At 38.6% G+C, this 16,542-nt stretch overlaps 2 protein-coding genes and 1 long non-coding RNA gene across 4 annotated transcripts; 2 read left to right on the forward strand and 1 right to left on the reverse strand.

Moving 5' to 3' along the window:
• The first annotated feature begins 2,755 nt into the window (after positions 1 to 2,755).
• LOC121796659 (tRNA-specific adenosine deaminase TAD3-like) lies at positions 2,756 to 9,378 on the forward strand. The gene is made up of 10 exons (XM_042195466.1): positions 2,756 to 3,651; positions 6,137 to 6,243; positions 6,346 to 6,397; positions 6,480 to 6,553; positions 7,067 to 7,188; positions 7,472 to 7,554; positions 7,627 to 7,723; positions 8,387 to 8,800; positions 8,988 to 9,094; positions 9,213 to 9,378. The coding sequence occupies exons 1-10, from the start codon at positions 2,756 to 2,758 to the stop codon at positions 9,376 to 9,378; spliced, it is 2,118 nt and encodes a 705-aa protein (XP_042051400.1).
• A 2,964-nt stretch (positions 9,379 to 12,342) lies between these two features.
• LOC121795225 lies at positions 12,343 to 14,404 on the reverse strand. Its single transcript, XR_006049430.1, has 3 exons — positions 14,115 to 14,404; positions 13,660 to 14,018; positions 12,343 to 13,553 (listed from the first exon to the last, which is right to left on the reverse strand). It is a non-coding gene; the product is annotated as an uncharacterized LOC121795225 (long non-coding RNA).
• Positions 14,405 to 14,925: 521 nt separating this feature from the next.
• LOC121793569 (protein SRC2 homolog) lies at positions 14,926 to 15,926 on the forward strand. 2 transcript variants are annotated; one of them, XM_042191601.1, is made up of 2 exons: positions 14,926 to 15,505; positions 15,614 to 15,926. In XM_042191601.1, exons 1-2 carry the CDS (start codon positions 15,050 to 15,052, stop codon positions 15,812 to 15,814), a joined length of 657 nt encoding a protein of 218 aa, XP_042047535.1. In that variant the 5' UTR covers positions 14,926 to 15,049; the 3' UTR covers positions 15,815 to 15,926. The 2 variants fall into 2 exon arrangements, with proteins under 2 accessions (XP_042047535.1, XP_042047534.1); XM_042191600.1 differs by having other exon boundaries at positions 14,946 to 15,926.
• Positions 15,927 to 16,542: the final 616 nt, after the last annotated feature.

Raw genomic sequence — 16,542 nt, forward strand, 5'->3', positions numbered from 1 at the left:
TAGTTTATTCTATAAACTTAGTAGTATTGTTTAATTAGAGGTGAATTAAAATATAAGAACTAAAAACTTTAATTGAGTAAATATAGGATGGAAATTGTAAGCATTACATATATGTGTTGTCGTTTAGCTTGTGAATTAATTCGGAGAAAAAGTATTGCAATAAATGATTAAATATCAATTTTAACCTAAATAAATGGAAGGCAAACTAAACTCTCTAGCACAATTCCAATTTAATTCAAATATAAGGCTAATAAATATATAAATTTAATAACTTAATTAAAAAAATTTTAATGGTAGTGCATTATTTAAATGTGTTTTAAAACTTATGCAAGAAGTTAGCATTTTATTGGGCTATTATTTGTCCAATTGTTTTTGCCTTAAAAAATTATTTTTGAATAGAAGACACATCATCTTTCCATTTTCCCTCAAAAAAAGGCATTAAGAACTTTTTATCAAACTTGCACTTTAGATTAGTATAGATTTGTAACGTCCCATCCCCAGTACCCCAAAACTCATAAATATTTGTAATTGCTATATGTAATCTAAATTCATTAAGCAACGGCCGATTATAGCCTAAATCATTTCATGATATTTATTTCATATAAATATTTATTACAGTTACTACAAATGATCCCATAACTTATAAAAATTATAGAATAAGGACAAAATTTATAAATATTTTGAAAATAGGTCAAAACTCGCTTTTTATATAGGTATAGATAGATTTAAATTTATGTAGCCATTTTTGTTACCATTAAGCAATCATTAAGTTAATGGTGATTAGTGATTGCAAGAAATGAAGAAAATGTAAAGTCAAAAGACCCAATAAATACATAAATTGTAGCATCCATATTTAATTGATGATTATAAATAGTGAACACTAGAAGTTGATATCAATTACGAAATAAGAAGTTAATTCATAGCAAATGAAATTATTATTAAACATTATTTTGACAGATTAATATCGTTTTTCATTCAATACATTTATATTTATTAAATGTAATTGAATCCCGACTAACTTTTCATTCATTTCATTTTATAAGTTAAACAATTTTTTAAAATCCACATAGAGTCAAAACATGTCTTTAGATGACAGACATAGTATATAGTGATATTTCTCAAACACAGAATAATTTATAAATTAGAATAAATCACAAATTTGCTCCTAATTTATTTCTAACAAATATGTGTACGATAAATTTATTCAAACAAATAAATTAAACTAGTTATAATTTCACTCTCTCACCAATAATTATCTTTTAATAATAAACTAATATTTTATTTCTATATATATATATAGGGGTGTGATAAACTACAAACCCTCTAAAATACAAACTATACAAACTTTAATCCTACTCACTTAATACAATTAATCAACGGTTAATATAAGAGATTTTTCTAATGTCAACATTTTGACATCGAAAAATCAGAATTTGGACATCCCAATCGACAAAATTTGTACACTCCGTAGAATTTGTACATTCCGTTGACGGAATTTGTACATTCCGTTGACATCGACCCCCAGTGACATATTGACATCGACCCCTGTTGAGAGAATTTGTACACTCCGGTGACAGAATTTGTACACTCCGTTGACATAGTTTGTATAGTTTGTATTTTAGAGGGTTTGTATTTGATCACACCTCTATATATATATATATATATATATCGTGAATTCATAATGCTTTGTTAGTTTTCAATTCCCTCGATTTTATGTTGTAGGTACAAGGAGGATGTTTTAAACCCTATACTATTATGCTGAGTTCGGTTTAGATCTTGGTACTGAATTTTATTTCGAGTTGTTCTTTGATGAAACCTAGTAAAAGGAGCCTGTTTTGAAACAATAGTTCAATATGGCTGTTGTAATGTAGACATGTAGTTGATGTTTGGTGCAATCTTGAGCCTAAATATTGTAACAACATCAAATCTTGTTACTTGCATTACTCCCAACGCTGTTCTAGTGTTTCGCTAATCTGGCAAACATCTAAATAGGTGTAAGAGTTTTACGCAAATTATAAATCTCTCAAATAGTTAGATTCAACTTTTTTTCTTTTTAAATAATTGAATGTAGATAATCTAACATTAGTGAATTGATACGAGTATTCTACCATTATTTATTAGTTTAGATATATTAGGGATTTGCATATCTTTTCTTATATTTGTTTCTTGTTTCCTAAGCTAGTATTCTAGTATTATAAATAGGGCTAGGTTGTTATCGTTTTAATCATTCAATGAATATATTATTTTCCACAACTTGTCTTGAGTAACAAGAATATCATATTTCGTTTCCAAATTGTTGTTCATCGGAGAACGTCCGAAAATCAGCAATTCGTGAGCTTTCCTTCGAGCACGTCGAAGGTTTGATCACCTTATCTCTCCGAGAAGTTAGCCATCCGGCCTCGTTACGGAGAACGTCCGTAACAACTGGTGCTTTCATTGAGAGCTCATCCTCCGTCTTCGTTCATCCGTATCCCCCAAATTATTTCCCAGCCCCCGTCGAAAAAAAAAGAAAAAAAAAAGAAAGAAAAACAATCAGCCGCAGCTCCACCACCACGGCCACACCTAATCCTCCATATTCTTTCATCCCGTACTCATGCCGTCAACATACCATGGCCCATCTACGTCGGAACGGCCGACGAGGGAAGCGACGCCGGCGCTGCATATAGGCCAGCCGCGTCGTCCCGACCAATCGGGGAAGGCTTCGGTCGACCCAATCACATTAGGGTTTGCCAAATTAAATGCACGCCTCGACAGTATGGATCGACGGGTGGACATATTGGAGTCGCGTATGAACACGAACGACCGGCGACTAGGGAAGCTTCGACCGCCACAACGGCCTGATCCGGAACCACCTTACGGTCTTCCTGATCGTGGTGGCGCTGATTGGGACAAGCAGCATCGACGTTACACCCAGCCTACGTACCGGCGGCCACAACACCACCAGTCGGATAGGTACCCACCGCCGCCTCCGTATCAGCCGGATAGACGCCGGCCGTACCACCTCCACCAAACTCGTTATCCACTGCCCGAACACTCTCAACCCTTCGACTATGGAGAGGTCATTACTCACACGCATTCGCCAACACGAGACGGCGACGGGGAGCTGTGTGATTCAGAGGACTCCATATTAGATGCAGAGCGTTGTGATTCAGAGAACTCCATATTAGAGGCAGTAGCAAAGAAACTCATGGATCGTGGCTTGCCTAGTGAGAATTGGGGATCTAGGGAAGGTAGAGATGGCAGACTCGAAGACCAACAAGTTCCATCTTTTGATGAAATTGACCCACCGTGCAGCCCCGATATGAGTAAAGAGACGGAGGAAGAGGCATTATTAGACGATGTAGAGGAGGTTGATTCCATTGAGGAAGTGAAGAAGGCTGTCGTTGCTCGAGTGACATCCCAAGATGTTGTTGGGAATTGTTTGGGTGAAAAGGGAGAGTTGCGTGATAGTGATGTTGCAAGAATATTTCAGCGACCGACATTGCTTGCCATCGATGCACGGATGGTCCCGCCGCGAAATTACACGGCGTGTTTGGGAGTTCGTGGACGTGTTAACAAGCTTCACGTTTTAGCGCTGAATTTTGACGACTGTTTTGATCCTACCTTGATGATTTTTTATGGAGAAGGTGAAGTGACACGTCCAACTATTCGGTATGCGTTTGATCCAGGAGGAGACGCCTCGCCAAGCTTGTGCTTTCAACTCTCGTCTTTGGTTCGTGGTTCCCACCTTGAGGACAAGGTGGATTTTAACCGTGGGGGAGTTGATACGAGTATTCTACCATTATTTATTAGTTTAGATATATTAGGGATTTGCATATCTTTTCTTATATTTGTTTCTTGTTTCCTAAGCTAGTATTCTAGTATTATAAATAGGGCTAGGTTGTTATCGTTTTAATCATTCAATGAATATATTATTTTCCACAACTTGTCTTGAGTAACAAGAATATCATATTTCGTTTCCAAATTGTTGTTCATCGGAGAACGTCCGAAAATCAGCAATTCGTGAGCTTTCCTTCGAGCACGTCGAAGGTTTGATCACCTTATCTCTCCGAGAAGTTAGCCATCCGGCCTCGTTACGGAGAACGTCCGTAACATGAATCTACCACCGAAATCTATTTATAAAAAAAATCAGAAATAAAATTATTTTTCCAGAATACTACCCAAATCTAATTAGTGTTACTCCAATTAGAATTCCAAATTTAGCAATCCAGAAAACTGTCATCATCAAACCCTTTTCACTCTGAAACGGCTGCAGAAATCTGGTACTCATATCTCTCTTCTCCTGTTTTTCATGCAAACAAATCACTCTTCCACTTGATTTACTATCTCCAACCAATTACCCCATACTCAAAACTCATATTTCAAAATATCACATCAAAATCAAATCACTCCCACCATTTACACCAAATTCAAATCCAAAAGAATATTCCATATTCAACTACTTTTTATACTTTTCAAACTTACATACTCTATTTACTTAAATTACATGTTAACCCCACAACACTTTTCAATAATTTATTTACTTAGTATTAAATCATGTTATATAATCACATATTATTAAAAAATAATTAATACTAACACTTATTGTAAAATGAATTTCAAATAATTAGAAATGTGTGCCACATTATTAGTTAAATACGTATAAAAAAAAATTAAATTACGCCAATCTCCAAAAAATTTAAATTCATTAGGCTTTGCTTTTTATTTACTAAAATTAGCAGCCCAAAGCCCATTTGACACCTACAAATAAAAATTTTGAAAAAGCATCGTCCCTTTCACGTAACGTTTCTGTTCATCTTCTTCATCAAACAAGTTCTTCCTTCTCCATAAATCAGGTATATCTCCTTCCTCTATTCGAAAATACACAACAAGAGGCTTTATTTGCAATTTTCAGAAATAATTTGCGTTTGCTACTGATGGAGTACGTACTAAACAAGCCCAATAGCAGTGACGGCCCATCAGCCCAAAGCCCAAGGAAGAGTATCAGTTCGGCATTACCAAAGAGTTCGGCCCCAGCCTACAGCTCGGTAAAAGCCGACCAATCAGTTCGGCATTACCAAAGAGTTCGGCCCCAGCCTACAGCTCGGTAAAAGCCGACCAATCAAGCTCTACTCTCAGATCGGCAAAAGCTGCTCGGTCATAGTTCAGAAGTTCGGTCTCAGTATTCGACCGAACTGGGAGATAGTGGACTCATGCAGAACCTCCACGACCTCCACTACACGATCTATTTAGTGGTGTCAACTCATGCAGGATCTCATGCAGGATAGCGGACCAAACAAAGAGATAGTGGACCCATGCAGGATCTCATGACCTCCACGACATCCACTACCTAGTTAGTGGTGATGCAAGCCACGACCTAGTTAGTGGTGATGCAAGCCACGATCTTAGTTCAATGTATAAATAGAACTTAGATCAGATAGAAAAAGGCTCTAGACACAAAATATCATATAGCAAGTCTGTATTTGTAAGCTGAAAACCAGATCAAACAATACAATCTTGCCCTCCTTTCTTCCCGTGGACGTAGATTTACCTCAGTAAATCGAACCACGTAATTCCTTGTGTCGTGATCTATATTTTTCACCCGCATTTGTTACCGTGATCTATATTCATTACCTGCATTTACAACCATCAGCTACAATGCTACTCCATCTTTGGGGTAGCACTGTTCAAAAACGGGGAAAAAAAACACTTTGGGATGGATTTTGGTGTATGGTTGGAGGTGATTTTTGGGGATGATTGGAGATGTCCTTAGTTGATGCTATCATTCTTTGTTTCGATTACTTCTTGAAACAATTATTCTATTTTTAGTTACTGTTTGCCTTTGTTTGGATCCATGTGTAGAAGTGCAGAACTCCTATTTTTAGGAGCTTGTATTGTTCATGTATTGTAGCTAGTTTATTCAATTTGAATTATCTATGAGCTATTGAAGAAGTATTATTAATGTAATGCAGTCTGACTTGCAAAATTAGAGTGTATAAATGATTTTACGAGCTACAATGTAGCTTGCCTTCGCAAATTAGGAGTGTATAGACAATGTTTTTGAATTTCTAAAGCCAACCTGCTCGACTTTTATTAGCAGCTGCTGCTGAAGCTTTCAGTAGATTATGGCGTAGTATAAGTTTCAATCTCAGAGCAGGAGGATGAAGAGCAGTGCTGATGGAAAAACTGTAGGCCCATCAGACTGTTGGGAAATAGTTCACATTCCTGAAAAGCCTCCGATTCGTCCAGACCACCAGCCTATGGGTATATATTTATGTGTTTCTCTATTTTTTGGTTGGAATATTTGCAATGATTATATCGTTTTCATTGTTCAATTGGGCTTTATTTCTTATTCTGTATGTGCAGTGGATGTACTTGCTTCCGCAATTGATGCTAAGCATGCGAATACTGTAGTCAGGTGGGCTGCTTTGGTTCATACATTAGTCATTTTAACCTTATATTGATATGTTGTTTATTTGGATTTCAAATTTATGTTACAGAAAACTAAATCATATAGCTCCCCTGGAAGGCCTCCACCATGTGAAGCGCATAAAAAAGACTTTTCTTGATGGGGGTAGTTGCTGGTCTTCTATATAACTTTCTTTGCTTTTTAAAATCTCTTCCTTTTTTTTTCATTTTAATATTATAAACATAGGGGTATGTGAGTAGCGGTTAGTTTTGTCAAAGTGTATGTGCTTGAAGTTAGGTGAATGTTGATGTAGTTCAGTTGTATTTAATCGGTGCTGAAAATATTACGGAAGAAATGTTTTGGCTCCTTGAGTTAGGCTTGCATGTTCACAATTGAGGGCCAAGGAGAGAAATGATTTTCACATTAGCCTGAATCAGCATGTAAAACACGAAATCCTGTTCTATTTCCATTCCTGAATGGTGATTATGATGAAAAAAAAGGAAGAAGTAATTTTTTGAGAGAGTATATATATAGCAAATTTAATCCAGTCTTAGAGTAATCATGTGTCCTTACATCCTATGCATGTACCTAATTATTTTTACATAAATTTCTTGCATTTTCTGTTTGATCATACAGATATTAGTATGTTTGAACCAAGAGAACACATTTATCCTGCAGGAAAGAGTCAATTATTTGTGATTTTATGCATGGATCCTGGAAGCAATGCTGAGTGTAACTATATACCTGAGTATGTGCTGGGGCTTATGAATACGTACCAGTTGAGTACTTTCACTACAAAAGTGGGTCATTGTTTTATCATCTTAATCGATGCCAGTTCCTGTTTGAACAATTCCATGTATATGAAACAATAATACAACCTGCAATGCATGCTGATGCATTTGAATTACGTTGCACTCTACTGTCCATTGTTAACATTTGAAATCATTGAAAGAAATATTTCGTTAAATCAACTTTCTTAAAATGCTATGGTATCTTGATACTCGTGTTTCATATCTAGCTCATTTGGTTGTAAACATATGTTTCTGGTTACATAAAACCTTTTGCCAACCCTGATTGGTTTAGGTATGCAAATATGCTGCAACAACAAAAGAAGAATGGAAAGAACAATGCAAGTTGTGGCCAACTTCCTTCCATCCACCTACTTCGTAAGTTATTAAAGATATCAACTAATAGGGTTTTAACATGAGGCCAAAGTTCTAAGTTTCTTCATGTAACAGCAATATTGATGGCATAACTGGATTTTCGGAGTCGGATTCATTATCTGTTCTAAAATTTATGAAACATGCAGTTCACATTGCTAAATCTGGTTCTTCGGTATGTTCTAATCTATGATTGTATGGTTTCTCTAGTATAAATTGTTATGATGTTATCTGTAAAAAAATCCTTTTCTTAGCTCCTATGGTTAATGATGGAAGTCTAGTTTTTATACCTAAATCTTAAATTATTATGCCAATTTGCAAAGTAATATGCAACTGTTTCACATCCTCCTTGTCTACTCTTCCTACTGTTTATTGGCCTTATTAGTTATTACTCATATTTCCTTCTTTTTTATTTTCCTTCTGTAGTTCTGATCAATGTTATCAAATTGCGGATATGGCGGCGCCATGGCGCTATGGCATGGCGTTCAGTGGTGGAAACGCCATAGCACCATGTCGCTGCCATAGCACCGCCATATCCGACATTTGACAACATTACGTGTGTATTGTATTTAGGAATGGGGCATTATGCAAGAAACATGGAGGTTAGAGTTGTAATTTATACTTTATTAATTGTTTAAAGTGTTTTAGATGTTATATTTTAATTATTTTCTAATTTCTGAATTATATATAAATGTATAAGTATTATTTTATTTATTTAATTATTGACCGCCATATCCGCCATGCTATTACGCCATATCCCGCCATATCCCTGTGGCGGTTTTTAGGCGTACCGCCATAAGCCGCCATACGAGATTGATAACATTGGTTCTGATCACAGCTTGTCAATGCTGCTGTTATAGTGGATCCTTTATCAGGAGAAACTATTGCTAGCTCGTGTGATGAGGTCTTATATCCTGGTGCTAAAGATAGTATCAAGGAGCCATGCTGTTCCAAAAATCACGAAACAACTACACATGTTGGCTCTCATCAAATAGGAAATGATTTACTATCCTATGAAGCAAAGCAATCGTTTATGGAAGTCTCTTGTTTATATCCTTGGGGATGGCTCGAGCACCGATTGCATTCGAATTTGGATTCTTGGCATCCTTTACGACATGCAGCCATAGTGGCAATTGAAACTTCCGCTGCAAGAGACAGGCATCTTTTTCCTATGAACACTAGAGGGGCAGATTCTGTTCAAGAAGATCAGAAAGTGCTAACCCCGACCGCCTCTCCCTTAAAAAGACAAAAGGTGAAGACATATTTAGATAACTGTTTTTAAGCATCAGGTCGGACCCTACAATATGTAGGAGATGACCAATGCTGAGTTTGGCTGAGCAACAGTTACCTGAAACCTACTTACTCCACCTTAATGTTTTCTAGGGACATTTCTTTGACTTTGCTCAAATGCTATAATTTACTACATATTTCAGTTAAAGATTAACGAGATATCGGATTGCAACATGAATGGTTCCAGATATAACCCTACAAGACCTTATCTGTGTACTGGCTACGACATCTACTTTGTCTGGGAGCCGTGTGCTATGTGAGTTCTCTACTTACTATAGCCTCTCACTTACACTATCTCTTTTGCATATGGGTGGATGGGGTTGGGGGGTGGTGGTGCAACGTAGCTTAAACTCTTCTTTCTATGATCACTTTAGGTGTTCAATGGCAATCGTGCATCAGAGAATCAGGCGAGTGTTCTATGCTTTCCCAAAACCAAACGACGGTGCTTTGGGAAGCGTCCACAGATTGCAAGGAGAGAGAAGCTTGAATCATCACTATGCTGTTTTTAGAGTCATGCTGCCTAGAGAGATCCTTGATTGATGCAAGATTTGCCTTAGCATCCCCATTAACTTAGCAATCTTGCATCAATCATTATTGTTTTTAGTTGCATACATTACGAGTTGAGATAATGAAATAATGAAATAATGAATCATCTATCAAGGATCTCTATGCTGTTTTTAGTTACATACATTACGAGTTGAGATAATTCAGTTAACTTAGCACTTTTTTTAGACAGCATTGCAACTGGCTTTGCTGCTGACTACACAGACCCAAAACAAGGAGGGTGTCTGAAACTTTTAGTAAAAGGAGCCTGTTCTGAATCATTATTTCATTAAGGCTGTTGCAATGTCTAGTTGATATTTGATGCAATCTTTAACATATTTATGTTAACCATATGATATCTTGTTACTTGCATTACTCACAACATTGTTCTAGCGGTGGAGCACCGTATTTATGCACACAGATTAGTTAGGCAGGGAAATAACCAGTCGTCCAGTAATACATCAAGAAAATTAGGTGGATGCACATGTACAACCACCCTAACCATCGACTCTGGATAAAAGAAACCGTAATACTTCTACAAGTTTTACACAAATTATAAGTACTAATTCTGTCCATGAAAATAGTATTGTTTTTTTATTTCAGTCTTGTTTTTTTTTCTATGTTGGGCTGCCTACTAAATTTATTTTTATCTATTGATAAATTTCTCTCTCTAATTTGTTATGTCATACTTTCTGTCGGTGAAAAAAAATGAAAATAAAATAACGAAATGTGAGTCTCATTTTTATATATATTTTATAATAAAATGTAAGAGATAAGATTAGTAAAATGTGAAATCAAATACTACTATTTTTAACTGGCAACTTTAAAATAGGATAAAATAAAATGAAAAAATTGGACTTCTAAAATATGATAGAAGAAGTATTATTTTACTAACAATATTTGAACATTTTTTTTTGTTTTTATGCATTAGAGCATGTTCAGTTTTTTGAATATAGGTGCTATTTTTGGGAGATTTCATTTGTTCATCTTCACGGAACTAATTTTGATCGGTCCGAATATATTGCCAAAGCCCGCACTGTTCCTATTTGATTTAACAAAATTCAATTCTCCGTGTGAAGCTGGTATTTGAAAACTGGAGAGAGCTGTAAAGTCATAAATCAGTGCAAGATTACTTTTATGCCCCCGCAATTAATTTCCTACCTTCCAGCTTCACTATCCCCAAAATGCTAGGTTCATCTGAACCCTCTCATTTCCTCCGTGCGGCGGGATTCTTTGGGCGGCACACTCAAAATACCAATTCTTCGTGACTTTTGACTCGGAGCTTTTTTGGGCAGGCGATGAAATCGATTAAACAAATAGTCTCCTGATCAGTACTTAGGTGTGTTTCAAATGGCTTCGTTACCAGTTTCTGCAAAGTGGCGATGAACTCCCAAAATAAGGGAGGAGATACTCCCCGGTTTAGTCGTGTCATTCAATTCAATGTTCACTGAACCTTACTTGGTCTAATTTTGCACGTCTTTACGCAGGGGACGGTTTGTTACTTTGGAGTAAATTGTGGCCTTCACCGATCTGGGTACCCCTTTCGACAGCAAATCCTGAAGTTAATACTGTTATCGCATCCCCATTAGGTAATACACGACTTCCTATTTTGACGATTGTCGACCAGCTGAAGAATAAGTTAGGTGTGACAACCTTCGAAGAGGATGTGAGCAAGCGTGTGGAGTTTCTGCACAAGCGCTACCGAGTCTTTAAGGGTGTCGTCGGTGTTAACCGTGGACATTGAGACCAAGTTAACAAAAGAGTTGATGCTTCTGACGAGCTATGTGAGAAATTTATGAAGGTATGATACATAACTAAGCTCTGTTTACTTTTACTTTGTCTATACATGTCGTCCGTTTTAATCAAATGGTCCTATCTCCACAGCATAACTGGTTCGTCGTAGCTTACTACCACAAGAACGAGGCAAAGTATTTGAAGTTGGCCTGTGTATTTGGAATGTCTGACGTAAAGGTTGAGCACCGAAAAGATGTCATTGTTATCTCTGATACTACCGAGGTACTGATTAGCGACGAGAATTGTGGTGATGGAGTAGTTGAGGTGAATCAAGAAGTTAACTCACCCGCAGTGTTCCCCCCACCCACTGTCCGTCGCGAACTCTTCCCTGAGCCGCTGGTGCCTATAGACCGAGAGTCAACAACGGAACCTGGCATTTGCTTCATCGATCTAGCCCCGGATGGGCAGTTGCGCACCAGGTTTGAACAAGGCCGTGCATTACCACAACCGAGTGGTCCAAGGGGTGTTGGACCAAGTTCTAAAGCTCAGACTGGTGGTCCCTCAAACATGTCACCTTACGCCATTTCTTTCGAACAACCCAATAGCTTGTTGGTCGAACCTAGCCAAGTGAGTCAATTAGTGCTTTGTAGATGAAGGGCTTTGCATGCCACACGACCACCCTAGACTAGTATTAGTGGTTGATTTAGTTGCTTTTAGTTTTTTGAATGCCCTTCGGTAAATCTTTTGGTTAATCACCTTAACTAAGCCTTTGTAAGTTAAGTCACTGTGTGACCTACTTCTTAACTAAGCTCTTGTAATTGGTAGACTCTACCCTTGCCGTAAGTTTGCAAAATGTTTGTAACTACTACAAATCAAGCATGAAATGACTTGAATGCTGCCATTAGTCTTTATGTGTATGAACCTCGCAAAGCTAATATTATACAACAAGTTTCAGAGTAAACGCAAATGTGACTTTAACAACAACACAAACAACCAAATAAAATACGAGTCATTGGCTCCATATAAGTGCAATACTACAAACCACCATCAAACATGTATATATATATATTGGTTCCCAAAGTTTTTTGAAAGACTATGCTGCATAGTAGGTGCATCGTAGTCAAAATAACAAGCACTGATGGTGTAGATTAGATACACCACGGTTCAAAAACTATACACAAACAATGGCTACGCAGCAACCATTTCAAAAGTCAGTGGCCTAGATGATATTTTGTACTCCATTATGGCCATATTACCATAAATAAACTACTAGGATACTTCACAGTACCATTAGATGCTACTGCTTTTCAGATGGCCTTAGGATAATCTGTGAGAAACCTGGTCACATATCCTAGCCGAGCAGTTGGGGGCATGCCATTGAAAATGTCTAAGCGTTGAGATTTTTCACAAAGGATGTCACAAAGTTCGTACCTCTTCCCGAGAGTCAGTCCATCAACAGTGCCCAGTTCGTACCTCTCGTATCCGATCCGTGATGCAATCACCTCGAGATGTTTGTTAGTCTCGGCATGTAGGTTGCCTAGGAAATCCATAAGAGCATCATCACTGGTCGGGGCTTTGTGTTTCAGGGCAGAGGATCTCTTAATTGACGTCTTCCTCGCAGTGGTGTCTGAGCTGACATCATTTGTATCAGGCTGATCTGCAACAAGAGGCATCTCGTCACCAAGGAAGTCTAAACCCTAAACCCTAAAGGAAGGATGATAATCGTTCTCGTTGGTTTCACTCCCCACTGATTGCTTGTTACGCAATGCATCGACAGCCACATCCAACTGCTCAGCAGCAACTCCAGTGGCCCGATCTCTGCCAAATATGCTTTTCCAAGTCTCCCAAAAGGGCCACGAGGCCTTAGGATAATCTGTGAGAAACCTGGTCACATATCCTAGCCGAGCAGTTGGGGGCATGCCATTGAAAATGTCTAAGCGTTGAGAGTTTTCACAAAGGATGTCACAAAGTTCGTACCTCTCCCCGAGAGTCAGTCCATCAACAGTGCCCAGTTCGTACCTCTCGTATCCGATCCGTGATGCAATCACCTCGAGATGTTTGTTAGTCTCGGCATGTAGGTTGCCTAGGAAATCCATAAGAGCATCATCACTGGTCGGGGCTTTGTGTTTCAGGGCAGAGGATCTCTTAATTGACGTCTTCCTCGCAGTGGTGTCTGAGCTGACATCATTTGTATCAGGCTGATCTGCAACAAGAGGCATCTCGTCACCAAGGAAGTCTAAACCCTAAACCCTAAAGGAAGGATGATAATCGTTCTCGTTGGTTTCACTCCCCACTGATTGCTTGTTACGCAATGCATCGGCAACCACATCCAACTGCTCAGCAGCAACTCCAGTGGCCCGATCTTTGCCAAATATGCTTTTCCAAGTCTCCCAAAAGGGCCACGACTTGTGACGCTTAAATTTTGCATATTTGTCAGCCTGCAGGGGACGCAATCGTTATATGCTTGCCAATTCAATGTAACATCAAAATCAATTGATTCACAGCAATACAATGGAAAATACATGGGATACAAGTAAAGCCTACCTGAACAATCTGCTCTCATTGTTCGTCATCACAATCGATTCTATACTGGTCGTCGTTGTTGAAGTCGATGCGACTACGAGCTAGGATATTACGAAGACAACCGTAACTTTTTTTTTAAGCGTAAATCTTCGATTGGACATGCGGATTTCCCCTGAGGTCTGTGTTTGGGAATTCTGCACGAATGCTATCTTCGATTTTCTGTAAATACCCGGCTCTAAAACCGTTGTCGGATTTCCAACCACATGCAACTAGCTCCAGCAGGGTGGTTGCCAAAATCTCCTCCTCCCTTAGCGTCCACATCCTTCGAGACCTTTCACCTTTGCGGAACTTTTGTCTTGGAGAACCAAAAGTACCCATGCCTAAACAACAACACAAACACCTAAATCGTAACGCCAATATGAGCGTAAGACCAACCATAAAAATTGTTTATGTAGAGTTACGAACAGAGACCAGACCTTGACGTTGGCTACCGAGGCCACGAACCATTCATGTGCGTAGGGATCCTGACATACCTGTACAAAGTCACACTACAAAATGAGAGATATGCGTGCGAGCACAGGAAATTACCAGAATTGGGGATTACGGGCATCAAGCAACAACACCATTTCAGAGACCAAACAAACAAATTACCTCAACTTGAATTACAATAACATCGAAATGCAATCTAAACACACTCAGAACCACGTTAAACATAACATTCAAACTCAAAATAATATTCAATATCGCAAAATAATTCATCAGAATCAGTTTTGCGTTCTTCTTCTTAACCGCACTATCGATTCTTTACCACATCCACAACCCAGGAAGGGGAATTTCACCCATACCTTTCACCAATTACTACTCACTTCGTAAGCGACGAGTTTTGAAATCAGACTTCACTTCCCTCCCCAATTTGTAGGAAGTCGAAAATTCGAATTTTGGGGTAAAACGTGCCTAATTTTTTGTGTGTCCGCTGAAAATTATCGTTTGGGGTTTGAAGAGGGTATTTTTGGGAAGACACTCATAAAAGGGGTATTTTTGGGAACACACTCATAAAAAGGGAATAAATAAATATACCATAAATGCAAATATAAGTTATTTCTGCCTCCTCGAACACGCGAATTGATTGAAGAAAATGTGGGCCCAACCCTATACAAATAGTAAAGGAATTTAATCAATACACTTGGAATAGCTAAAACTGAACGCGCAAATCTTTAGAAGCCGCGACAATATTCTAGATATGTCACAAAATATATCGGAAGTTGTGACGTCACGTCAACACGGAGTAAGTGTGGGTCGGTGTGATGGAGTTCCTTTTCTATATATATCCCATCTCCGATTGCAACTCAAATTCACAATTCGTATTTTGGATCCCTAATTCTGATTCAATTAATCAAAATCTCGTGCAACAATGGAATACCGGCGGTTAAACATCACCGTCCAATCGGCGCAGGGCCTCAAGGACGTGAACCATTTCTCCAAGATGTCCGTCTACGTCGAAGTCTCCATCGCCGGGTACCCGCAATCATGGCAGCGCACCCCCGTGGATAAGAACTCCGGCACCTCCCCTAAATGGAACCACCGCATGGAATTCGTGGTCGACGAGCCCTACCTCACCAAGCCCGGCCTCTCCCTCCTCTTCCAGATCCGAACTTGGAGCACCTTCGGCCCCGACAAGGACGTCGGCGCCGTCACCGTCCCCATCCACGACCTCGACTCCTCCTCCACCGCCGCCGACCGAATCGTCGAGTACCAGGTGATCACCCCCTCCGGAAAGCCCAAGGGAACTCTGAAATTCTCCTACAAATTTGGGGATAAATTCAGGCACCAGCCGCAGCCCAAGCGCGTCGAAGAGCCAGTCACGGCGTATCCCCCGCCGCCGCAGTATGCCTACCCGCCCGCTCAGCATCCGGGGTACGGGTATGGGGCTTACCCGACTTCGAGTGGGTACGGGTACCAGGCTGCTCCGGCGGCGGGGTATGGGTACGGGTACGGGTACGCGCAGAGGCCTAAGAAAAATAAGATGGGAATGGGGGGCGGATTTGGGTTGGGATTGGGGGCGGGATTGTTGGGAGGATTGTTGGTGGGAGAGATGGCGTCGGATATTGGGGAATCGGTCGCCTATGCAGATGGCTATGGTGATGCCATGGGCGATATGGCTGATTTCGATTTCTAATAGTTTTGGGGGTTTTTTTTCCTTTTTTTTCTGCTTTTTTTTCTGCATTTGAAGACTCATGTTATGCTATCATAGTACATTATCTGAGAATAATGATAGAATTTTCCATGTACATGGACGTTTTTTTATGATTACTAACCTAATTGAGTTCACAACTTCACATTGTACATTACATATAATCACTGATATTTTAATACAAGTATATAAGTTTGGGTATTATATGATATATAGATCAGACCATATGATGGATCATGCGTCAAATCATAATATGAAAATTATATTAATACTCCCTCATCCCTTACACTTAATTAACTCTAGTATAGATACCCTCCCTTACTTAAATATAAATAGTGTAAGTAGTTTTGAATAAGTTGAACTATTATATTTAAGTAAGTAGTTTTGAATAAGTTGAAATAGAAAAATGCGAGGAAGATTTGACAAAAATAGTAATAATGTACTAGATATGAAAGTTGAAAACGAATCACTAAAATATGCTATGCATGAGAAATTGAAACCCAAAGTCTTGCGTTGTCTGTCCCAACTTGGCCTAATTGGCATACTAATGAGATTTAAAAAATATGAATGGTGTAACATAGGAGTACTTAGAATTAATTATTTAAAAATATATACTAATGCTTATATGTATAGTATTATAGTTTATTTATCGTATCATTAAGATAGATGCATTTTCATGTATAGTAGCATTTAGTATAATAGTAGTACGAATA

The sequence above is a fragment of the Salvia splendens genome, chromosome 3 (assembly GCF_004379255.2).
Source record: "Salvia splendens isolate huo1 chromosome 3, SspV2, whole genome shotgun sequence".
Taxonomy (NCBI): domain Eukaryota; kingdom Viridiplantae; phylum Streptophyta; class Magnoliopsida; order Lamiales; family Lamiaceae; genus Salvia; species Salvia splendens.